Raw genomic sequence first — 26,121 nt, forward strand, 5'->3', positions numbered from 1 at the left:
GTCCAAAGAAGCTTGGGGAATATTGACAAAAGTTCATATTTACAACAGCCTGGACCCTTTCCAGATACCATTACCAGTCTAGAGAGCTGCGGCCTCTGTACGTACACTCACACAGGCTTTTATTCTGCCTCCTCCTTTCTTTCTTTGTTCCCATGCTGGCAAAAAAAAGAAGTTAGTCGGAAAATGGCAATTCTTCTGCTAACAAGGCTCCAGCAGCATCCTTCTTAAAGAAGAGAGTAATTTAAAATTTCAGTTTCAACGACAGCCCTACCATCTACTTGAAGGAAACTCAAGGCCTCTTGCAAGGATTCTTGGTGCACCATCATGCTCATCAGGAAGAAAGCATATGTGTTTTTGTGGAAAATCTGCTGATTTATTTATAATTTTTTAAACAAAAAGGCAGCCAACATATTGTAAAATGAGAATGTTGTTGGGTTTTTCTTCAAATAGGCACTGGCAATCAATGCAGCCTGTCAGAAATACACCCCAAAGCATTTTCAGGCAAACTGATCCCCCCCAGTCTGCCTTGTGGTTGGCAAAATGACGTTTAGCCCATAACTGGAGTGCACAGGCATGACTGGAATACAAATAACAATAATATTTTAAAAATTGTTCATACAGTGAAAAGAGCCCATTTCAAAACATAAAAACTGTTTGAAGCTGGAGTTTCATTTTTCTGCCTCCTAAAATAGTTCCAAAACAAATATATAAAAAAAAAGGTTTGGAGGAAATCTGTTTTCAAGGGTAATTTCACTGAAATCAATATTAAATCTCTAAACATTTAATGGAAATAACATCTTCAGTGACAGAACTATTCTGACCGCACTTTCCAGTCCAGCTACGTGCCAGTCTGCCATTTTTATTTATCTGCTTCATAATTCATCTTTGCCATCTTGAAACTAATCCTGTTAGGGATCAAAAGGGATCCAAAAACTGGAACAGGTTAGAACATACCCCAATAACACCTTCTAAAAGATGCCTCTGTATCGTGGTGGTCTCGTTTACCATGCCAGTATTTGACAGGCAGGAAGAGGGCTGAACAAACATCTATGAAGACCACACACTTCTCACTTTTGCAGCGTTTTTTTCCAGTGAAGAACATGCTTCCACCAAGTGCTACAGTTTCATCAACTACACAGGCTCACAAGCAGTTTTCCAATTTCCTAGAGTTATGGCCCAAGCAGGCATTTTATCCTTTCTCCTTAATCCCATCCAACCATATTTGCTATCAGGAGAGTTCAGGTGATGGATTGCAGCCTGTCTGAATCCAAAGTAGTCAAATTAGCTATTAATGTTGTGCTTAATGTGCTCACACAAACAAGGTCATTGGTTGCATCGAGACTAATAGAAGATGACACACACTGGGACTGCACAGCCCAGGGGACTGCAAACAGGATGAAAAAGTCTTTGGTTTATTGCCACGGCTTCAAAATCAAGCCTGGTGCTACAGACATCCCCTCCGTGCTCAGCAGTCCAGCTGGGATCCTCTCACAGCACAAACCCAGGGGAGGAGCACTCAGTCCTCCATCCCTTCAAACAGAGGTGCTATTGGCTCAACTGCAGCCAATTTTGATCCCTATCAAGATTAACCATCCTTCCTCCTGGCTCCCAAACACTGCTCCAAATTACATTCATCCTCCCTCTTGAGATGAGCTAACAAAATCCATCAGCAGCAAGCAGCACTGAACTCAGGAAGTGGTGTAACATATCCAAAGAAAACCAGAAAGAGTTAATAGTGCCATCAAAAAGATGAAGCCATGTTCGTCTTGGAAAATTACCAGCTAATTCATCTGTGGGGAAATACTCCTCAGGACAAGTAGGAAAAGTGAGAGGTATTGGGTTTCTCCAGCAGGAACCTGGAGCTCTGCTTGGAAAGCTGGAGCCCACTAGGGCAAAATACCCATTACCAGCCCACTTGAGGACACAGGGACATAGAGAAGACTGCTCAAGCAAAATAAACCACCATTTTCTATGAATAAGAGAAGGTGCTACACATGGTAACATGAAACACTTGGAATCGGCTTCAATTTCTCTATGCACTGTTTCAGGGATGAGAGGTGACATCTCCTGGCTGCCACCAGGGCCCTCTCTAAGGGCTTTTCATTGCCTAAACCTCTACACCAGCACTGTTTTAATAACTGTAACAGCAAGTTCCTATTGAGAAGCTCCAGAAACAACTATGTCTGGTAGTAATTTTATACCTGTTTTCCATGGCAGAACCCCCTGGCTCTCAGGAAACCATGGGATATTAAGTATATTCCATGAGAAACAGGCAGATCCAGGACACACCTTCTGCTGCAGTGGATGGGCAACTGCTTTGAACTGCTTCTCTCTCTACTTGCAAACCACAAAAACTTAGAAAATGCCTTGCTTTTAGGGTACAATTTTAATAATGAATATTGGTGTTATAAGGCTGAAAAAGCAAACTCCATTCTGAGAGGGGGTAATAATCCCACCTGTGGCTGTTCCCAGCACGCTCTCCTGCACCCTACCTTGAAGCACAAAAATGGGAAGCATAAATGGCCTGCTTGTGATGTTACATTATATGGCACAAGGCTTTTTCTTTCTTGAGTGAAGAGGTGAAAGACAAAAAAAAAAAATTCAGGGCTTGAAACAGCAAAGAATTAAGCCTTAATATCACCAGCCAAGCTGGTGACTGGATCTCGGAAGCCTGTTTCCCTCTGAATCCTCTTTGCTGTTGTGACGTGCTCACACTGAAAATTTTCCCCTGAGCAACTGCCTGACTAAAATACAGCATACCCTTACCATAAAGCCCTTTGTTAAAACATCTTTGCCATAAAGCTGCAAAACCTTGGCTCCCAAGTACATTAAATCGTTATAAACCTGCCTTGGTTTTAACCGCGCAGTATTTCAAAACACAAAGCGCTTCTTCTGAGAGACAGCACTTTAATGAGGAGAGGGGTAAAATATATAAACCAAACCTCATTATAGCATAATTTCCAGGAGACAAGTATGCTGTTATAAAAGGAATCCATGGCAATAGCATTTCACATAGCTTGAAGATTTAATACTTTTAAACAGCCACCGCTACTTTCAGCCTTTGGTGGTGTTTTGTTTTGAACATAAGAGAAACAACCAAAATTATGGGTCCACTGTCAGCTATGTGTTTTATATTCTGTAAATTGTTGCAACTGGTGGATTCAACTCTAAGGCACGCTCAAAAATGTAACGGAGTCAGTAAGAGACTCACTACAAGTTACTGTGTATACTTTTTCCTTTAAACTTCTGCATTCTTAAAGGTTGTTGCTTTAAACACAATGATGCAGCATGGACAGGATAAATTACCCAAACCAGATCCAATTCACACTGCATTGAAAGTACCTATAATGATACAGTTTGTTCATGTGCTAGCAATGAAGCCAAAGAAACCTATCACACTACAAGAAAAATATGTAGTATTAACAGACAAATGAAAGTAATGGATATAACGCCATTTAATACCACCTGTCAGATAAATCAGGGTAACTGGCATATCAAAGGGACTGCAATTAGTTTCCAAAAATGAGAATACTCATTTTTCTTTAAATCTGAAACTTGATTGCTTTCTACAAAATGACAAGTGGATCAGCCTCCCCCAGCCAACAAGAAAAATGTTACAGGAGAAAACTGTTCTTCCTAAGAACAAATTATCTATCAAAGGAGCCTGCTGAATTACACTGGTCTGCAAGACTTTTAAACTTAATCTAATAAGAATTGCCATTATTGATTACAGTTCTTCCACATTAGTCTTCCAGCTGTAACTTCTGAAATGAAAGCTTAGCAATGATTAGGTATTTACTACAGTCAGTAGAGAAAAATAGTGAAGAAAAAGATGATCGTAAAGGCCACCAAAGAAACAACGTACCTTTTTTTTTTTTTTTTTTTTTTTGAGAAGGAAAATAAAACAAGCAAAAAATCCCAACCCCCACCCCCAAATAATCCCATCCCAAACCCAACAACAAGCAAGGGGAGATGCACTTCATGGCAGCTTTGACTTAAAGCACATGTAACACTGATTGATGGATACTGAAAGCAGAGACACCTGTGGAAAATTAAACCCAACCAAGCACCAAAATTGGGACAGTTTTTTTGTGTTTCTTGGTCCTTCTTTAGAAAACTACACAAGGAAGATCAGAATTCTAGGAAATGATAATTTTAGCCACTTTCACAGATCTGGGTCAACAGCAGGGTAAAAGTTGACCTGTAATTGATGCCTATAAACTGGTTAGGATAAGCATTTCCTCTAAACTCTTTGCTGCGGCTTATGATGAATGATGTTCTGGACTGAAGGGTGCTTATGCTCCCTGATTACCAGAAGGTTCAACACTTACTACATGGCTACAGCGATGGAGTGGCACTTCTGACTGCAGTTCTCAGAGAGGTAGCTGAACAGAACACAACACATCAACCCTTTTCTTAAATCCAACATCCGTGATTTTGCCATTGAAGTCCTGTTTCCGAGGTACTCTTTACAATTTTCATTTTTACTGCTGTGACTCTTGTTTCCAGGTTTAGAGCAAAAGGATAGTAGATTCCTCCTTCACCGTCATCACTCTCTTGTAAATCACAAGAGATGTTTCCAGCTCTTACCAAGTTTAGCATGGCAGAAGACAGCAGGCTGGACAAGTCTGAGGCAGCATGTCGCACACCAATTATACCAGGATGTCTGGTGTTAAGGTAAGCCAGCCTAGCACGTGCCCTCCCTTAGCTCAGCTTTAATATTTTTCTGCCTGGCTGTGCAACTAAACCTCGAGGAAGAAGACAGCTGCAAGCAACTGCACATGCTACTTCTGTTTTACAATCTTCTCACTTCCTCCATTAACAGCTGAGGGTTTGGGGTGCTAGAAACAAGAAGACTTATCACAAATGTGCAATGAGACCCTGAGCTAACAGGTTAGCTGACATGGAACTGTTAACAGTGAATTGGCTTGGAGACAGTGGGGGGAAAAAAAAAAGGGGGAAAAAAAAGGGAGACAGAGTGAGAGAGACAGAGACAGCAACCAATTCAGCTGCAAGAAATCAAGCTAAATCAGTCCCAAGTGCCCATGTTGGAGAGACTTGATCTCATACCTTGCTTGTTATCAAGGCACTCCTGATACGAGTCAGCTCCAGTTCCGTTGCGGTCTACAGACAAAACAAAAAGTTTCATTCATATCAAACATAAATATTAGAAACGTCTCAAATGGCAGCCCTGCTGGAGCAACACGTTAGGTGCAAACAGCACTACTGCCTTGGGAGGCCACGCTGGTTGGCCGACAGAACCTGTGAGTGCTTACAGACCAGGTACAACAGGCTGACACCAACCCACTGCCAGAAACTTATTTTAGTGCTGGGCAGGAGGTGCTCCCAGCCCTGCCCATCTGTCTCCACACTGCTGACGGCAAAGGGGAGGGGATAACAGCTCCAGCTGCTCCAAGTTCCTTAAGCACATGGAGGATGGAATACTTGGGGTTAAATCTATCATTGCACCGTCCTCTGTAGGTCCTATGCAAGCTCTGGTTTGAACCAGCAGAACTCAAACTATGATCTGGAATAGACTTCTCTGTGGCTGGTGGTGCTGTGGTCCTCTTTGGGTTTTGGCTGCTACATCGTATTAAAGATTACAAGAACATCTTTCCAAATATTACTTTGCCATGGACACAATGTTACTGTAGGTGCCACTGGGGTTATCTGACTCAGCAGGGAGCTGGTGTGTGCCCTGAAAATGGGGAGAAGCTAAGACTCTTGTACGCAGAGCCAAAAACAGACTGCTCCCAAAAACAAGTGTGGTCACACCTGGCCTCTCACATCCAAAATGGATATCACCTAACAAAGCCCTTCATCTGCATTAGAGGTTCAGTTAGCTCTCACCACCTGTGGTAAAAATGGTTTCACCTGCAGGTGAGCAGAATCAAGTTACAACATGGTTTGGACCTCAAATGCAAACCAAAGAATTTCCCAGCACAACTTCTGCTCCTGCTTTACAATTCAGTTCAACCACAAAAAAAAATGCTTGGATGGTCCTTGGAAAAAAAAAAAATTAAATACATCTGTAAAGCCAGGCAAACTAATGTTCTTTCAGCCGTTTACATGTACCTCACACACCGTGTTACATATGAGGACTAAAGCAATTGAGCCCATGAGGTGTCTGCACAACCTCTCAAAGAGAGGTTTTCTACATCACATGTCTACGAATGCACCTGGTATGATCAGTGCTGTGTGTAACTGCCAAACCATTGTCTCAGGTCACCCATGGCACACACTCCTACCACAGCAATGGCACTGGAGACAGCTCCTCTACTAGAACAGATCCATGAGGTGATCACGATTAATGAAGGAGCCACTCCACGAGGTGAGCTGGGTGGCCAGGCTGTCAATAGCAGTATTTCAGCGTCACCTTCCAGAGAACCAGCGCAACAGCAATGTGCTTATTTCTTTCTAAAGATGCTGTTCAGGGCCAGAAGTTTATAAATATTGTTCACAACAGAAAAAAAAAGACACTAAGGAGAGCCCTGCCACTCAGGCACCTACAAACAACTGCATTTCTATACCTCCAACAAGAAACTGATCCTCAGCTATGAGGCCTTGCTGGCATTACTCCTGTGTGCCAAACACATTCCCACATCAGCTGCCCCTTTTATCTTTGCTCAACCATCAACTGGTGATGGCTCCTTGAAGAGGAAGAGATCCAGATCAGAGTTAAAAGGCTTCACATTCAGCAATAGTATTTAATGAACAAAGAAGCAAAAATTGAAGTTGCCCCACTGTTTGTGTTGTGTAAATCGCAGATAATAGATCTCCCTAATCCTAATGAGGCCTTCCTATTAAAATCTTTATTAGCTTTCAGTTCTGCAGATTGCCCAAAGGCTCATCAGTTTCCCTATCTCTCAGTACCAAGATCTGCTTTAACTTTTACAAATAGCTCTAAGATATTTCTCAGCTTATCAGCATTGCCAAGCAGTCTGTCTTATCATTACTATTGCAGATAAAATAAATGAGCTCACGATGATATGAATAATGGCATTTTCTGTAGGCTGGTTTCCCATTACATTTTCAACAGATTGTAAACTTAAGCACAAAAGAGAAAAAAATAAAAAAGAAGATAGTATGTGTGTGTGTGTGTGTGGGAGAGTGGCTTTTTTTTCCCCTTCCCATTTACCTTCAGTGCCTTAGAGCACAGGCTGCATTTTTAAGCTCACCTGATGAGAGCTAGTAATTAATTTTGAAAGGGAGCAGAAACACCTCAGCTCTGCTTTCTCTGAAGACCAAAACCCCAGTTACATCTGGGATGTTTTTTCAGCTGCATTTATTGGAGAGAAGCAAGGGCTAAACCACGCTCTGCCTAATGAAGCCATCTTCATTAGTTTGCTCCTTTCCCTCGCAGCCTAGGAATACCAGTCAGATTGGGAATTGAAATCATGAAAAGCAACAGAACTGCATTTGAATTAAAAGACTAAGCTACAAAGGTCTCCGACGGCTGCTCGGGGCTGATTAGCGCGAGGCACCATTGCGGCACAGAGCGAATTTCGCAGCGCACGCTCACGGATAAAGGCAAAGCGTCCGCGGGAGAGCCTCACACGCCTCTGCCTCGCCTGACAGCGAGCAGGGAGGTCATGTTCTGGCAACCATTTTCTGCCTGGTCCCTGCAGCAATCACTACAGGGTTAAGCACTTTTCCGCTCCCCCCAAATTCCTCGCCCTGTCACTGTATCAAGGTTATCTATTATTGGCAGTGACAGGTGAAAATTAATCTCCTAATTATTTCTCGCTGCGTAATCTGCACTGAAGGAGGAACGTAAAAGGATTACAGTACACCCTCTACGGAAGGCTTTGCTAGAAAGCCAATCATCCAGGGAGATAGAGGGGATGTGGGAAAGAGATATTTATGACGGATTTCCAACCATTTTGAAGGCGGAATGCACTATAACTTTATAACCGACAGCTCTAGAGTGAGGATATTCTTGCAGGTATCTTAATAGCCTAAACACTTTTTATTGTTGATTCCTCCAGGAAAAACCCCTAAGATTTATATCCGTTATTGTCCCTGATTCTCCTCTGGAATAGCAGTTACTGCAGGAACAGCATCCATGTACAGATGTTTTTTACCCCCCCCAGAAATATTATGGCAAACAATGTACCCAGACTGCTTCAACTCAATATTAAAAACCTTCTGGAAGGTAGCTGTGCAGCTACCTTCCACAACAATTTAACTGTAATACTTTTTCCACAAGAAAAAGCTACACAAAAGCTAGCTTTCCACAGAAGCTAGACTGAGTACTTGCAAAAATAAAAGCATTTTCTAAAAAAAACTCATTTTGTAAGCAAGCTAGAAATATCTTTGGTAACAACACAAACAGCCACCTTGAAATGCTGGCTTTGGGTAAACTCCAGCTCTCCTCTTACCACTCTTATAAAAATAAGGTTTAATTTTATAGTAATCAAGATCACACATTTATCTTTAACCCTTCCCGTGCAGCCATATAAGGTACAAATGGGTGTTTTCAAGAATCTATTTTTCTATGTCCATGCCAACAACACCATTCTAGTTGAAGTTTCCAGAACAATCAATCACAGGTTTTGCTCAAAATTACATTAGCTACCTTGAGAGATGCTGTCACTACCTGTGCCTCTGAGATGGTTAATGCAGGGTCCCTGTCTGTGAAGCTCTAACAGGACAGGCAGCAAGGAAAATCACCATTTGCAATCAAGTCCTGACACCACTATCACTGACGCTTGTCTCCCATTTCCTTGATGGCAATGGTGCAGAAATGGTTTCTACACAGTGCAGAAATATCAGTAATGAAAACTCTCAGTGCTTAAATCCTGCACCACGTTCCTAACTTTTGGAATTGGAATGCCAAGCCCTGACACAAACCTGGAGAGTAAGACACACATCAGCAGCGAGAGGCCAGCACTGTGGTGTGTGCCTCCACGGACCACCATCTCATGGCTGAGGACACGTAAGTGACAGTGCCCTGAGCTGGGCAGGATCTCGCAGCTGAGGACAGGTAAGTGACACAGGTGATATTGCCCCGGGCTGGGCAGGATCTCGCAGCCAAGGACACATAAGTGACACAGGTGACAGTGCCCGGGCTGGGCAGGGTCTCGCAGCCGAGGACACAAAAGTGACACAGGTGACAGTGCCCGGGCTGGGCAGGATCTCACAGCCGAGGACACATAAGTGACACAGGTGACAGTGCCCGGGCTGGGCAGGGTCTCGCAGCCGAGGACAGGTAAGTGACACAGTGACAGTGCCCCAGGCTGGGCAGGATCTCACAGCCGAGGACACAAAAGTGACACAGGTGACAGTGCCCGGGCTGGGCAGGATTTCACAGCAGAGGACACAAAAGTGACACAGGTGACAGTGCCCAGGCTGGGCAGGATTTCACAGACGAGGACACAAAAGTGACACGGGTGACGCGGCCGGGGCGGCGCTGGGGGCGCAGTGCGCTCCCGCCGCCACACGGTGGCGCACGCCGCGCTCGGAGCGGGCCCGGCCCCACCTGAGCCCCGAACCCGCCCGGCACCGACCCCCGGGACCGACCCCGGCCCCGGCAGGTCACTGCCCCCAGCCACAGCCCCACCGCCGGAACGCATTTGCAACTCCACCGACAGAAGCTGACCGAGCCATCAGAAACACTGTTAAAATCACCAGCGCTCGAGGTTTTAAATGAGCGGCTCAAATTAGGCAAATTCCCCAGCAGTGACAGAGGTGCTAAGGTTGTTCACCTTTTCCTCTGTTGGTTTTAACACCTCTGGGCCAGGCTGTGGTTCCTGGAGCCTCCCTGGACTCCGAGCATCGACAGTGCTGAAGGGCAGGTGTGTGGAAATGGATTATTTACCTCCTTAAGGCAACCGCTACTAAAAGACTCAATTTAAGTAACTTTTAACAAGTGTGCGCTTCTCCATCTGAAAGACAACTCCTAGGTGATCCTTAGGATATCACAAAGACTCTGAAAATATGTGTCCAGCTACCAAGTTTTGCTGAACCCACACATCACCTATATATGTTTCCACATATTTCATTTTCACTAGCATGAGGGTAAGGCAATTTTAATTTCCCTCATCAAGGCTAGTGATTTACTTCTCCTCAGGACCTATTTTCAACAGACAAACAGAAGTAATTTAGCAGAGCCTAGAACAGAACATAAGCCCTTAATGGTTTACCCTTGGTGTTAAGTAAATGAGAAAATTATTCACTGGCATCTCTCATTCTGCGGATGTTTCAATCTTACAGTTACCTAATCTCTTACACAGTAGTTATGAGAACAAAAGAAATGTGTATGGAGGCAAAGCACCCACCTACTAACATATCAGTACTACTTCTAACAAGCCTGTTTCCCAGTAATATGTTTTCCTGATGGAAATCTGAAGAACAAATTCCTATCCATAGGCATTTTCCCCAAATGTTCCATCATCAACCTCATTACACGATACAGAAATTCTCCCAAGGGATATTATGTAATGGCAATCCCTCCTTCCTCCCCCTAAGGAGTATATTTCTCATTACCTCTCCTAGTAATTGATCAGTCTAGGAAATAATTTCTGGTAAAACCATATGTTTCTTTACCTAGTTTAGAATTTCCATCTTTATTCAGAAGGATGAAAAAAAAACTTCCAGGAGATCCTAAAATTTCCATTTCCGATGCGTGATGCCAATCTTTCCTCAAACATGCTATTAAGCAAGGTGTAACACATTCTTATACCTGCCTCACCTCAGATCTTGCAATTTCATAAAGTCATTAAAATTAACCATCTTACATTTCCTAACCTGATGATACAAATAATTTTATTTGAATAGATTTTAAAAGTCTGTTTCATATTCCAGTGTATGCAGACACCTAGAGCCCTGGATATTGTGGGTCATTCAACATAAGACAAGGAATTAAAAAAAAAAAAAAAAAAAGAAAAAAAGAAGAAAATATTTAAGGCAGAAAATGACATACACATATGTGCTCTCCAAAAGTACCATGCAGCACAGACCAGCCAGCTGAAGAATGCAGCCACTTCTGTCAATAGATCACCACCAAACATCCTACCAGGTTTTACTTTAAAGATCAACAACAGCAAACACTAATATTTATACCCCTTGTTCAAAGTTAACACTTCAAGATGGCACATTCTTGAAAATCGGAGGAAAATAAGTATCAGCTACTGCTAAATATCTGTAGTTTGTCACTGGAACTGGAGACATACTCCAATCCCTTTTTAAACTTCAAAATACCAGAGCTACGTGTGACACTGCTATTTGATTTAGCCAGCCCAGGCCATAAGGTCCAGCAGATGACTCCATGTCCTGATAGAGTAACACTGGGATATATTTTACTCCTTCGTTTGTTTATGAGAACAGATTGCCCCTCTCAGATAAACAAGGCTTAAGGTTTCACTCAGAATAGCCCACCTTCCAAACAAAATAAAATTTTAAAAAAAACCCCACTGTATACTAGTAAAAACTTGGTATCCAGCTAAATAAAATACTGCCTGCCTTGTCTTATAGCATTAATCTCCCCTGGAAAGAAAATCAGGCATCTCGAGCTGGTGCCTTTTGGCTTTAGCACAGGGCAGTTTTAGGGAACTGCTGTCAGCAAAGAAGAAAATTCTTGAAGAGAGCATTAGGAGCCTGCCACTTGTGGGAAGTTAATGCCGTGTGTATAATTCAAGCAGCTCGCCCTTGTAAGTCTGTATGTGGGGAAAATCGGATTTATACATAAACATAAACCTCTGAAGTAAATTCTGATCAGGGATGACCAAAGATTTAACTCTCTAGAAAGAAGAATGGTAAGACTCTGTTTTCCTGTAATACCTTGGCAGCCTTTTCCAGTTGAGCAAGGCTTTCTTTCAAGAATTGATAACGAAGTAAATAATTCCACTTTCTGCGGCACAGGGGAGACCAGTTAAGGACGCTCTCCAAGACCCAAAGCAATCATTCAGAACAGTAACTTACATAACAAGAAATTATCTTTGTTACAAAATTAGGTTAAAAGGACCTCAGATACTGTAACGTTACAAAAAATCAGGACATGCCTTGAGAAGATTAGCTGGCAAGCAGCCTCCTGAGATAAATTCGCAACTTCAAGAAGATTTTACAAGCCTAAAAACCGGTTTAAATTCCAGAGAGAAAAAACAGCCTTTGCCATTTAAAAAGGTCCTTCTTTCCTTCCCTCTGCCCTCACCTTATTCCCGAGCTCTTTCTCCAAACCATCTTTAGTTAACCAGTGACCTGGAAATCTTATTTCGCCTCCCCCTCCCCTTCTCAAATTTGTCACTTTAAACATACAAGGTTTAATTTCTTAATTGGATTAAATTTTTCATTCAGGCTAAGCAGAGGGGCCCCGCAGCAGGCGCGGGGAGGGGAGCAGAGCCCGGCAGCCCCGCACCCCGCGATCCAGCCTGGCCCGCACAACCTGCCCGGCTCGGGAGCGGCGGGCATTTCTCTGGCCAAAAGACACACGGAGGAAAAAAAAAAAAAAAACCAAAAAAACCCACCACGACCATTTTCAGACTTGCTATTCCTTGCGAGTAGAGGGGCTGTGGCCGCACCGAAGGGGTTAAACCGCCGGGCACGGATTTTTGAGTTTGTTACCGTTTTAAACAGCCAGAAATGCCAGACCAACACCGGCCTCATCCGGCTCCAGCGCCAGCCAGCGACACCCGACAGAGCCAAGTCGCGATACTGCGCTGAAGGGACACCGAGCCGCCCGGGGACCGCGCTGCGGGGCCACCCGCGGGTGGGTGCGTGGGAGCAGCCGTGTCCCCCGGGTCACCCGCGCTGCCCCGGCTCGGCAGCTGCCGCCCGGAGAAGGCGGAGGTGCAATATTTATTATTCACCCTCCCCGCTCCCGCGAGGGTGGGAAGGGGTTTGCGGTCGCACTGGAGGAATGTGCGAAATGGGGTGAAAAAAAAAGAAAAAAAAAAAGGCAGCTCGGGAGCGCATCGCATCCAAGCAGCTCCGCGCTTGCTGAGCCTCTTTCTTGTCTTCTGTTTTATTTAAACACACCCAGTTTCTCCCGCAAAAAAAAACCCCTCCATAATTCTGCTCGGAGAGCTCCTCGGTTCGCCTCTGGGAATGGGCAACGAGCGGCTGCAGCCCCTCCACATCCCGACCCCGGGAGAACCGGGGCTGGCGGGGGCCGGCAGCGCGGCCGGGAAAACCGAACCCAGCTCTCCGGCTGCACCGAAAACGGCGCAAGAGGGAAAGAAGAAGAAGAGAAGCACACAGAGACCGCACGCACGGAGCCACCACCACACCGGCGGGAAGCACGGCGATTTCCTCCCCTCGGCTGACCGCAAAGCCGCCGGCTCCCCGGCTGGAGAACACTTCCCTCGCCGAGGAACGGGGCTCGGGGAGGGGAGCAGAGGTCCCCGGGGGTCCCACCCGCCCGCCGGTACTCACCGCGCGGCGCGCAGACCATGGCGAGCCCCGCCGGCCCGCCGGGCCCCCGCGGGATGATCCTCCGGGCGCGGCCGGGCGGGAGCGGTGCGGAGCGGAGCCGCTCGGGGCCCCCCCGCAGCAGCACAACGCGGCTCCCGGCCCGGAGCTGCCCCGGGGGTCCCGCCGGCCCCCGCCTCCTCCTCCTCCCGCCGCGGTCCTCCGCCGCTCGCTCCTTCCCTCCGCTCTTCCTGGGGCTGCAGGCACAGCGTCTCCTCGCTTTTTTATCTTCTTTTTATTTTTTTCCTCTTTTTGTTTTTTTTTTTTTTCTTCCTCTCCCACCGGTCGAACCCGGGGCTCAAAGTTTGCGCCCCCGCGCCCGATCAGCCCCGGAGCCGCCGCGCAGACGGCGCTACGGGTCCATCACCCTCGGGGCCAAAAACACACGAAGGGGTGAAAAGCCCACAGACGCACCAGAAAAAAAAAGGCAAAAAACCAGGAGGAAAAAAAAACCCAAAAAAAAAAAAACCCAGCAGCGACCCAGGCGGAGGCTCCGGCCGGCATCCGAGGAGGGGAGCAGGGGAACGCTCAGCTCCGCAGGCAGCGCCTGCCCGGCCCCATCCAGAGGCTTCCCCCGGCGGCGGGTTTCTTTCTTTCTTTCTTTCTTTTGGCGGTTCACGCCTCGGTAGCCATTATTCCCAAGCACGGACGGGGAGGCACCGCGCCGAGCCCGCTCCGCTCCGCGGCGGCGGTGCCGCTCCCCGGGCGCTCCGCGGCGCGACTGCTCCGCGCGGCCGCGGCCGCCGCGCCCCGCCCCGCCCCGCCCGCCCGCGCCGCGGGGCCAATCCGGCCCAGGGACGCGCGGCCCCGCGCCGCGCCCGCGCGCGCGCCCCGGCCCCGCCCCGCCGCGGGGGCGCGCGGGACCCGCCGCGGGAGCGCGCGGGCGGGGGAAGCGCGAGGGGCGCGCCATCGAGCACGAGCCGCGCGCGCCCGCGGCAGCGCCCGCCCCGCGCCCCGGCACCGGCACCGGCACCGGCGGGGACGCGCAGGTGCGCGGGGACAGCGCGGACACGCGGCACACGTCCAGGTGCACCGGGCGTGTCTGCCCGGCAGGTGTGCGTGAGCCGCGTGTGCGCTCTGCGCGTGGGCGCTGTCCTCGTGTGCACCGTATGTGTGCACAGTCCGTGTGTGCACAGTTCGTGTGTGCACAGTTCGTGTGTGCACAGTCCGTGTGTGCACAGTCCGTGTGCGTGTGCACAGTCCGTGTGTGCACAGTCCGTGTGTGCACAGTCTGTGTCCATGTGTGCACAGTCCATGTGTGCACAGTCCGTGTGTGCGCAGTCCGTGTGCGTGTGTGCAGTCCGTGTGCGTGTGCACAGTCCGTGTGTGCGCAGTCTGTGTCCGTGCGTGCACAGTCCGCGTGCGCACTCTGTGTGTGCACAGTCTGTGTCCATGTGTGCACAGTTCGAGTCTGTGTGTGCACAGTCTGTGTGTGCACAGTCTGACTCCATGTGTGCATAGTCTGTGTCCCTGTGTGCACAGTCCATATTGCACAGTCTGTGTCCATGTGTGCACAGTTCGAGTCTGTGTGTGCACAGTCCATGTTGCACAGTCTGTGTCCATGTGTGGACAGTTCGAGTCCATGTGTGCACAGTCTGTGTGTGCACAGTCTGACTCCATGTGCACACAGTCCATGTCCCTGCGTGCACAGTCCATGTCCATGTGTGCACAGTCCGTGTGTACACAGTCCATGTCCCTGTGTGTGTGTGGCCTGTGGCTCTGTGCAGTGTGTGTGCCGTGTCTGTGCGCACAGTCAGTGTGTACAGCCCATGTGCGTGCACATGTGCACACAGTCGAAGGGTGGATGAAGTGTGTCAGTGCTCTCTGAGCGCCCGGGCGTGTGCATCCCTGGTGTGTGTGTGTACACACGCTCCCTCCCCCTGACCAGTCTGTGGACGGGCTGAGGTTGGGCTCCTTTCCCTCTATTTTCCATGTTAGTTGCAGCCTCCTGTGTCCCTGAAATGCATTTGGACCCCCAGGGGTTTTAGATTCAAGCAGAGGGAGAAGAGAAAAACATAGGAAATGTTTAATCGTGATTAACCTTCCCCATTGCAAAACAGTTGTTAGTAGGTATATTTAAAATATAATTACTATTGCCATGATTCATAGGTGCTTTAATAAATGGTTAATCAATGGCCACAGGGGTGACAATCCCCGCTGCCTGACATGCCTGGCTAGCACCTGCTGCAGAAAACGTGATTCACGGGGACTCACGGGGACGGGGCCAGCCCCTGCCCTCCTCTTCCCGCGTGGGACAGGGGTGTCACACCCACGAGCCTTCAGCACGGCCCCTGGTCTCTCAGCCTGCGCCCCAACAGCCTGTTCTGCACCCCAACACCCTGCTCTGCACTGCTGGCCCTCGCTCAGCAGGATTTTGGGGTGTCCCCAAATGGCCCCAGCACTGTGATTGCCTCTGGGGTAGGGGAAAGGAACTGCCCAAGCTTGGTTTTCAGCTGGCCTGCAAAAATTATCTGAAAATCCTCAGGGAGAAAGGCGGTAAACATCTGTATACTATTAAATCCATTAGATGTGTTCATTATTTTATATTGATTGGTATATCACTACACAAAGTTAATATATTATGATTATTAGTATATTGTTAAATCATTAAATACGACAGCAGACGCAATAAATAATTTCCAGGGGATCTCAGCTGACATTTAGAAATTGATGGGTATGTTTTTCCCTTTGCATCCTGGCTGGCTGCAGGACTGCAGCGACGCTCTGGCTGCTCTGACTGATCTCATTCCCCAGCTTTCCTCTGCAAGTGAAGGCAGCAGAAGGAGTCTGCTCTGCCATGCCCAAGTTTGCATTTTAAAAAATGAAGCTGAATTAATACAAGCCCCAAAGAAACCTGTTGGACGAGGATATTCAAACCACTTGCGTGAAACAGGGAGCCACAAGAAGGATCTACACTGGAGGCTGTACCTTGGTGTTGCTCAGGGAGAAGAACACGCTCTTGCAACACCAAGAGGATTTTCATGTGAAAACGCAAGGATGGAGCTGCCCTTGTGTCAGGAGAGCTGCCACCTGCCTCCTGCAGGTACCCACCCTGACCTGGGAGCACAGGAGCACGAGCATCCCCAAACCCTCAGCCCAGACTGCAGGTCACGGGGGGTTCTGGATTTATGGCACAGCTCCTCACGAAGCAGCAGATGTTGGAGAGCATGCACATCTGTATCTTTACAGCAGGGGAGCTGGATGCCAATCAGGGTTAATTTGGGATAAATTTACAAGAGCGCACAGCATGACCCAAGGTACCTCTTTATTGGCCTACTACAGGCCTGCTAAATGCATTGGCTGACTACCACACATTAAAGCCACATGAGCTTGTATGTTCAAAATGTATTTTACAGGAAGACACAGGGATAGAAAAAGGAGGAGAGCCTGTGTCACAAATGACATCCAGATGTGAAAACACTGTAAATACAAACATCAAAAGGCTCACCCCTCCACATTCTGCAAAGACAACATTGGAGAAAGGACTTGCTGCATTTAAACAAATATTCTCAGCAAGGAAACCAAGGAGCCTGCTGTCCCTGGTGCACAGCAAGCCCCCATGGATCCGAGTGGGAACTAGCCATTTGTCAAGGCAAATATGCAGCAAATATTATGCCATCCTCTAGACAGTTCAACCTTGGATCAGGGGCAAGGAAATGGGATAGAAGGGAAGATGTTTTGCTAAGAAGACCAGAAGTTTAAATCTAATAACTCAAATCTGAAAACTGCACTCCAGAAAGCTGTGATTATTTAGATAAAGTCTCCAGGGCTATGACATACTTCTTACTAGAATCGATACCACTCAGGGACAGGACTTAAGCCTCGCCAGTTGTATGAAATAACTAAATAAACAGGTGGCTTTTTAAGCTTCATTATTTGCTGCAGAGGACTGGAGTGATAGTCTAGAAAATCTGGGATACCTGGTAAACCACTCAGGAACATTGTTTTAAAAAGATGTGAGAAATGAAGGGCCATTCCCTTGAAAGGGCTCTGAAGAGCTCCAAACCTCTGTTTGCAAGGACCTACAGAGGAACTGGCAGTAAGTCACCACCAGTGAAAGACAAATCTTCCTGGAAGCAAGGACTCATCCCATCAGTTACCTGCCACAGCGTCCCTTTCCTGTCCTGCCTACTTCTGACTACAGTAGAACACAATGGGGACAAAGGTGGTTCGAAGCAGCACAGAATTAACCTAAAGTAGCATCAATGGCAGGGGAAACCACTTAACACCCTTCCAGAAAGGCGGGGATTGGTGGCTAAGTGCACACAGGCTGCAGTATCAGATGCTCATTTTGTGTTCTCTGTTCATCCTAGAATGTGCAAACCCTGATGACAACATTGGGTGTTACTTGCTTGAACTCTCAGAGCACCAGGGCCAGGCACTGGGCTGAGGCAATGTGAAAGCCAAACTGAGATCGGGTGTATTCTTGTTTTCTTGTCTTTTCAAGATGCTATCTGACCACCAACACCTTACACACAGCATAAGCAGACCACACGAGGGACTCCACACCGAGCTGGTGCTGATCTCTTGAAGGTGCTGAGACACCAAGGTGTGGGGCCAGCATGATTGTTCTCTGAGATGAGATGAGATGAGATGAGATGAGATGAGATGAGATGAGATGAGATGAGATGAGATAGGCTGGGGCTATTGTTTTCACTCAGGCCTGACTCAAGGCTGCAGGATCACAGCCATGCACTCCACCAGCATATCTGTCTCAAGTGGAGAGCTCTCCCTCGAGACAGGATCCATCAGACCAGACTGATGCTTGAAGAGAGCACAGAAGACTCTCACCGTGAGACAGAGCACACTTTGTATTTTGGAGCTAAAAGCTTCTAGCAGTTTGATACTGGCAGTGCTGACAACAGACAGAGAGAGCACTTAACTATTGTGTTGCATAAAGATATCATGAGGAAATCAGGATTATACAGTAGAGAGAGTAGAAAAACACTCAGGAAGAGCTTGGATAAACTCTGGGTAAGATTCAATAACAGATGCTGCTGCCTGCATCATGTGTCCCCCACCTGGGCTTCTGTTGGGAGGCAGCCGGAGAAGCGTTTTATTGAATCTGATATTGAGCCTGCTCCCAGGCTGGGGCTGTGCTAGGTACCCTCACAGGGCCTAAAGCAGAAGTGAAGTTACACAGAAATTTGCAGTGCAACTGTTAAAATATGCTCTGATTTGCCTCAAAGCCGGTGTGTGCGGGGTGAGGGAGTGCACTGGGGCTGAGGAGTGCCGGGGCTGGGCACACAGCTCCAGAGCAGGACTGCAGCTCTCCATCCATCCCTCCATCCATCCCTCCATCCCTCCATCCATCCATCCATCCATCCATCCATCCATCCATCCATCCATCCATCCATCCATCCATCCATCCATCCATCCATCCATCCATCCCAGAGCCTGCTGGTGATGCACAGCTCTGCTCCCGGGCCCAACAACACTGCAAAACTATTCAGCCATTGGAGGATCACATTACATGCAAAATCTATAGCTGCTCAAGAGCTTCATTTTGACATACAGTTTTCACTTGCTGAACAGAAAAAGGAGGGGAAGTCTGAAACTGTCTAAACAAAAGAATGTTTTTTTCCACTGCACTTTCAAATGTTCATAAACCGAACAGAATACATTTAGAGACGGCCCTTTGCCTCGGGGCATCCAAGGCTATGGCTCCAATTAAAGAGAACAAGGATACAGGAGGTGGTACCTCCAGTCTGATTGCTCTCGCCTGGGGCAGCTAAGCCTCATGAATAAACACTGTTGACTCTAACTCTCAACAAAACAATTACACGTTTGTTTTTGGAATACATTTTCTTAGCCTTTCCACTTGCAATTTTTGCTACTATAAACTAGCCAGGACAAGAATAAATACCTTTGTGATTCTCTAAACATCCTTGTAATTGCAGTGCTTCACTCATGAATGTGTATTTCAACATCAGAAAAGATCCTGAGCGATAAGACAGAAATGTTTCTTTGAAGTAACCTTTCAGAATTAGATGCAAAATATTTACAGCTAATTATTATTACAAGAACTCCTGCACACACACTGCCAGCCACAGGAGTGAAAACCTTATGTGCAAATCCAGTTACCTTTGAAGAACAAAACCACAAGGAGACAGGTGAGACTTGTATTTTTTTGGGACTCTTGCCAAGAGTGGTGCAGCCCCCGGGGTTCCCCATCTCCCCATGGATCTGTCAGCCCTCACAGACCTCCCTCCTGGCAAACCATCCCCAGAGGGGTGTTCCTGAGAGATTGGGGGTGCTTCCACACCTCCAAAGTGCTGGCTCAGCTACCTCCTGGATGCAAATGAAAGGAGTGTCAGGACTTCTACTGCTGGGAAAGACTAAACAAAGCAGGTAGTGGATGAGTTGTCGTTTAACTGCGTTGGAGACCCAACAAGGCTATTCCAGCAGCTAGGACAAAACCTGGAGCTTTCACAAGGACAGAAAAAGACAGCTCCAGCCAGCCCTTCCTGGGCTCAGGTAACTTGTAAAGACGGGTGCAAAAGTAAAGCAGAACTCCGGTTTCCTGCTGAGGATAGTGATGGAAGGGGAACAATTACTTACTCAACTTTTAAAGGATTTTTTTCCAGAAAGCCAACCTATTGCTGCAAAGGAATAGCCAACCACCAACCACCATTTCAAAATGGCAAGACTTAAACTGCTTAGTATAAACATTTTGCCTAATAAATAACACTTTTTTTCCCCTCAAAAATGCTTCTAAATTGGATTATTATCCTCCTTCTCACTGTTAGTGTGAGGATGAGAACGTGGAATGGGAAACCCTGTGGATTTGGGAGCAAACTCAAGCTATCCTTGACGATGCTTGTTCCACATTTCAAGGCAGACTACAGGAGATGTTGCCTGCTCCTTTATGTTATTTATACATTGTGTTAAGCAACAATGTGCAAATGAGCTGGAGTACAAAACGTCAGACACGGCAAGATGTTCCAGTGCAGTACAACACAGCACAACACAGGGAAGCCACTCTCCGTATGGGGCCCTGCATCCTGGGAGTGTTTATACTCCATTGGATAATTGGGAGCACAGCCAGCTCATCCTAAAATATACAGCATGAGTATGGTTAGGCATTGCATCTGTAACATATACAACTTTAGATGTCAAAGCATCTTTGTTTGAAGTCAACAGCAATAAAAACTACATTTGTACGAGAGCTTAGCATGTGGGAATACATATTGCTAAACCAGGATGTTAACACATGGCCCTCCTCAGTTGGCTGCTGCCAAAAGTATGCCTTTCAAAACTGGGATGAGCATGCCAATATTCTGTAGGATATTTTAAAACTTGGAGAAATCTACAGCTATCAGCCTGTATTGGAGAAGACTCTTTTTTGGGCACATTTACCTTTGGTAGAAAAAAATGGCATCACTCCCTCTACTTGGAAAAATTTGGGTCCTTTGTATATATGAAAATGTTATGTGTAAAAAAACACAGAAGGATTTTTCTGTCCTGTTTCATTTTGCAGAAACTTTGCTCACTTAGTGTCAAATTATTCACTTGTGTAAGTGAAACTTCCAAATGTACACAAACTTTTAAATAAATACAAACCTATCTTTCAAGGTTGCTATCTTGCTATTATTTCATTAAGGCACACCGAAATTACACTAGAACTGTGTTAAGCTTATGGGGTTTCTATGAATTTCCTTTCTGTATATTAAACTTTAAACAAATATTATGATTGTATTCCAAAGGCTTGAATGGGCTGATGATTTTGAAAGTGCTACTTTGGCATCACTGTACAGCTCCATTCTTTCATGTATGTTTTGTTGTAACACAAAGAAGCTCTATTTATGAAAAGCCAGTCTTAAGTCTATAGTTTGTGAAGCCATAATTTGTGGTTGCAATTGTGGTTAATTTAACAAAGCAAGCCTTTTGGTTCACAGTGCACCATACTTACTATTTTTCATAAACTATCAGAGCAAAAAAAACCCCTTCAACATGTCAGATATATGATGATCCAGCAATGTTGCAATTTTCCAACTCCTATTTTGTGGTATACCATATTATATGCACAGGAATGCTACATAATTTATTCTGGAGCACAGCCCTGTAATTATTGCTGGCAAACTACTAATTACATACCGCCATCAAATCTAACCATTTTCCCAATAAAAAACCCCTACTTTCGTGTGGAATACAGCAAATCCAGCCCTGAGTGTACGCATGTTTTTATTTTAACATGCATGCCATATGGTATTGATCCTCCACTCACATATACTTCACCTAAAATATCTGTACTGACTACAGGATTCTGCAGGCTTTGTGCTGTGGCACGATGCCATGGAGCAGGAAAGGTCTCAGCTCTGGTTCTGCACCAGCATCTTCCCCCTTCTGAGGGCCAAACCTCTCAGCTCACACAATTTCTGGCTTGGTCTAAGTCAGATTCAGGCCCTGCTACAAAGTAGGGGTCTAGATCTTGAGTTCCCCAAACTCCAGGATTGGGATGTTTGGAATTTTAGCACCAGTTCATCTTTAAAAGCTACAATATGGTTCTGCTTATGGGTCTCCCCCATGAGTACAGTGGTTAGCCCTGTCAGCTGGCCACAAACCCGCTCTCTGCATCCCAAGGAATTCTATGAGCCGTGGCACATTTCAATTGCAGAACTGCACAGCTTTGAGATGCTTCTGGGGAAAAAAAAAGGAGGGATTGTGGGGAAGAGGGAGCACGCAACAAAATTCCCCAAAGATACTGCCCTACATACACTGACATTTCCAGAAATTGGCCACAGATTCGACAGCCTGCAGAAGGCCCAGCGCTCCCATGCAGCACGGGAGGAGCACGGGCAGAAAAGCAGCAGGGACACACTGAAATGTGGATTTATTTCAGTGTTTCTGCTCGAGGCTGTGCGTGTCCAGCACACTCGGGGGGTTCAAGGCACAGCTGTCCTGTGCCCAGGCTGCTGTGGGCTGCCAGGGCAGCTGGGGAGAGTGGTGCTGCAGCTTCCCAGGAAAACACAGGCGAGGTGGGAGCTGCCTGCAGCGCTGCAGGGAGCCAAGGATGGATCTGAGGCTCCGGGCTGCTCGCCCGCAGCATCTGCCCGAGCGGCTGCGGGGCTGCTGCGCTCACAGCCGGCCCCGCATCACCTGCAGCCATGTGGCCGAGGCCAGCACAGCTCAGCAGCGCAGGGCAGATGGGGCTGGAGGTGCAGGAGCTGCTCTCCCCCAGCAGCATTCCCTGGAGGGCATCCCAAAAGCTCTGGGCAGCCAAGGGCAGGGGGAGAAGCCCAACCAGCATCAGCTTCTACTGCATCACTTTATCTCGTTCACAGAACACCCTCCCAGCTTGGGGGGCTGTTCTGTCCCCCAGCATGACGTCCCTGGACTCCATCCTCCTGAGCAGTGCATTTCTGACTTGGCAATCAAAATATCTGTGAGACTTTCTCCCTTTTAAAACCGTGACAAACGGCATAGGTATGTGAGACAATTTTCTTAATCTTTCTCCATTTTCTCCTATTCCCAAACTGCAGTCAGAACTGACTGTGGAGCAAACCCCATCTCTCACTTGTCTGAAGGTCTGGAGCACTGTAAGGAGCTTGTGGCACACTTTGATGATAATGTGTGAAATGAAGCAGCCAGGGGCACTTGTGAAGGATGTCAGAAAAATCCCACTGGAGCACAGTAACCCCAGTGCCTCCGTGGCAGCACAGGGCACGGGCTGCCAGCACAGGGCTGCAAAGAGCTGCAAAATCTGGCCCAGTTCTGGTAAAACACGGACTATTTGCTTAAGTTTCTGGCATTTGCTCCACGGTATCCTTTGCAGCTTTAACAAGAATAAAGCGTGCTTTGCATGCCAAGCAAGTTGGCTGATCTTAGTCATGGCCTTGGTCAAACACAAGGAGTTGCTTGACAAGAAAGAACTGCCACTAAAAACATTAAAAAATGTTAACAGAACTCGCAGCTTGCAAGTTTAGTGTTGCACCTGAAGCCTAAAGGTCTTTGGGAAATACTCTCAGCATTCATCTTAGCAGTTTCCAGGCACCAACACTCCTTTTCCTCTTTATATCTCTGTTCTTATTTATTTCACAGCTACAGAAATGGTCTGCTTAAAAAAAAAAAAAAAAAAAAAAAAGTGACAGGTATAAGACTCAGCTCATATGGATAACTCTGGAAAAAGAGATTTTCTTCCCTGAGACTACTTTCAGGTTTGCTGCTATCAGCCGAGGATTAGTCAGCTAACATGGCATCTTCTCTGTTGACATACATTTTCTCCCCACAGCTAAGATAGCTTAACTACTTTATGCCCCAGAATATTGCAATGGTTAACCAGATATTTTCCAAAAAAATAAAAGCATCTCCTACTTATTAAATTTTAATTCTGCTTTTAGTATTGAACTGGAATCCACAGATGAAGAAATAAGCACCTGAACACCCTTTTGCCTCTAAAATATGCTCAATTGAAAAGCCTGAAATATGGTTAAATAAATAAATGAACAGAAGTAGTTGTCTGGCCATTCTCACAAGAGCATAGAATTCATCCAAAACCTTGCAAAAGTTTTCTTCTTCAGCACATACACATTACAAGGATTAAACAGAAAGGGAAACTTACAGCTTTAGACACACTTTGTGTCTCAATACCAACTGCAGCACCAGCTTCTCTGTAAGGATTATCAAGGCTACAGCCCCATGCAGCTGTCAGTCCCTGGGGCTGTAATTCAGCTATCCTGCTCTCACTCTATCCATCACATTTACACAAATCCCCAAGGTGGACTGCCTTCTAAATGTCTTTACCTTGTGCATTATCCTGGGGCTTAACAATCCAATATTGGTGCAGCCAAGGATAATTACTCTCCATTGATGATAAAACACCCTGAATCCTGTCAGGCATGGCAATTTGCATCTTACAGTGCCCAGGATCAATAGATACAACAAAGGAGTGAAACCTGATTAGATACTGCTGCCTCTCAATGGAAAGGGAAGAGCTGATTGTTTTGCAGGGTTGAAGTCCTGGTTAAAAGGGAAACAGAGGTCTCCCATTACAACACAGTCCCCAAGCCTGCTGCTCACCTAGAAACTGCTGCAGGGAGTTTGAGACTCCAGGAGAAAGTAGTTGAATGAACAACCAGGTCTTATAGACTCCTGGTAAAAAAGGAGAGTTATTTACTTGGGCCAGCGTGGCTCGTGCAGTTTCACTGGAACCCAAGAGAACGCTGAGGGTGTGAATTGTCTGGAGCCCCAAGAGGTTCTACTTTCCCCCTGGTTTTATAGATTCACAGCAAAAAGAGGACAAGTAACTTGTTCACACACTGCTTCAATAATGAGCCTGGAAATTGGCTACTGGCTCTGCAAATGGATCTCTTTCTGAAGAATCCTCTAGGAGTGTGGGCTCAGCCAAGAGCTCCTGCCATGTTGAGGCAACAGAAATGTCATATATATTTAAAATAAGGGATTGCAGGATTTTCCAACCACAATTAACCAGGTAAGCAGATGCATGAAGGTGGAGGTGGAATAAAAAATTATCCCAACAGTCTTCAGTCTCCTGACACTAATCTAACACTGAATCTGATCGAAGATAAGAAGCGTGGTGGGTGAACTTCGGTTCCCACATTTAATCTAGAGAGACATCACAAGCTTCCTCCTCTTCAAGTCTTTATTTGGAGGCCAGTAACACATTGACAGAAACCCTGGTTTGGCTGACAGCACTGCTGGGCTGCAGGCAGGGAACGCATTCCCATTTGGATGTGATTCTCCACCACTGACACTCCCTGGGCTCAGCTGTGCCCATCTCCCACAGCCTGCCCAGATTAGTGATACCAAAGCTCAGCACCAAGAGTTCCCAGAAAGGATGTAGCTGTGTTAAATCTGGGTTTTTATTTGGTTTCTGGTGGCTGAGCCGCATTAAACAGGGACTGCATGTCTCCATGTTCTTGCTTGATTGAAAGAAATGCAGAGTTTTCTTCCATGGAAATTAGTCAGCAAAGAAAAAGCTGAATTTGGGGGGTTCCCAACCATGTGAAGGATAATGTTTTAAAAAAAGGCCTCAAAATGTGCAGAAAATAGAACAACATCAAGAAAAGAGCTGGGCACGTCTTTTCAGAATGCGTGCTCTGAGGCTGATGAAGGGCTCAAAGCAAGAGAGAAGGAAAACAGAGAAAAAGAGAAAAACTCTACAGAAACCAGCTGGGAATAGTCTGTTCTTATCAAAACACGTTGCTGACACAGACCTGTCACGGAGCCAACATCTGCTCCCAACTCGCAGAGTCAGTCCGAGGCAGGCTGAGTGTCTCTTGCACAGGAACACCAAGAGTTGACTTGGCACGGCAGACACAAATGAGAAGAGCTTCTGAAAGCACCAGCGAGCGAAACGGGAAGGAAACTTGTTCCTTTGATGAAAAACCTTTTTATTTTAACCTACAGGTAAACTTGCAGATTTTTTTTTCTGCAGAAAGGCATCTCTTCCAACATGGGAATGAGAAAAAAAGCCTGATTCTGGACATCTGACGCATATGGTAGTGTCTGCTAAAGCCAGCGGGGGGTTGCATATGGCAAGCCTGGAAACCTGAGGCTCATTAATATTATGGCATTGGATTATCACTATTTTATGGTCATAAGGATCTGTCTCTTTCATCCTGATGCCTGCTGAGTGATAGTGGATTCAGATGCCCCATATTAACCCCTAAGAGTAAATATAGTATCGGTGAGATGTACCAAGCCCACATCTAAAATCCTTTGTCTCCACTTTTGCAGTGGAGTAGAAACATG

The 26,121-nt window shown here is 46.5% G+C and overlaps 1 protein-coding gene across 18 annotated transcripts in view; it reads right to left on the reverse strand.

Annotated features, from left to right (window-relative positions):
• Positions 1-26,121, reverse strand: part of FBRSL1 (fibrosin like 1) — a 499,835-nt gene that overhangs the window by 89,904 nt on the left and 383,810 nt on the right. For 13 of the 18 annotated variants that reach the window (XM_030285790.4, XM_030285797.4, XM_041719477.2 and 10 more), the window contains one exon: positions 5,071-5,124. The exons of the other annotated variants lie outside the window; for them this stretch is intronic. In XM_030285790.4, the coding sequence (XP_030141650.1) occupies positions 5,071-5,124 (54 nt within the window). The remainder of the gene's footprint in view (positions 1-5,070; positions 5,125-26,121) is intronic. 18 annotated transcript variants of the gene reach the window in all.

Source organism: Taeniopygia guttata, chromosome 15, assembly GCF_048771995.1.
Source record: "Taeniopygia guttata chromosome 15, bTaeGut7.mat, whole genome shotgun sequence".
NCBI classification, from domain to species: domain Eukaryota; kingdom Metazoa; phylum Chordata; class Aves; order Passeriformes; family Estrildidae; genus Taeniopygia; species Taeniopygia guttata.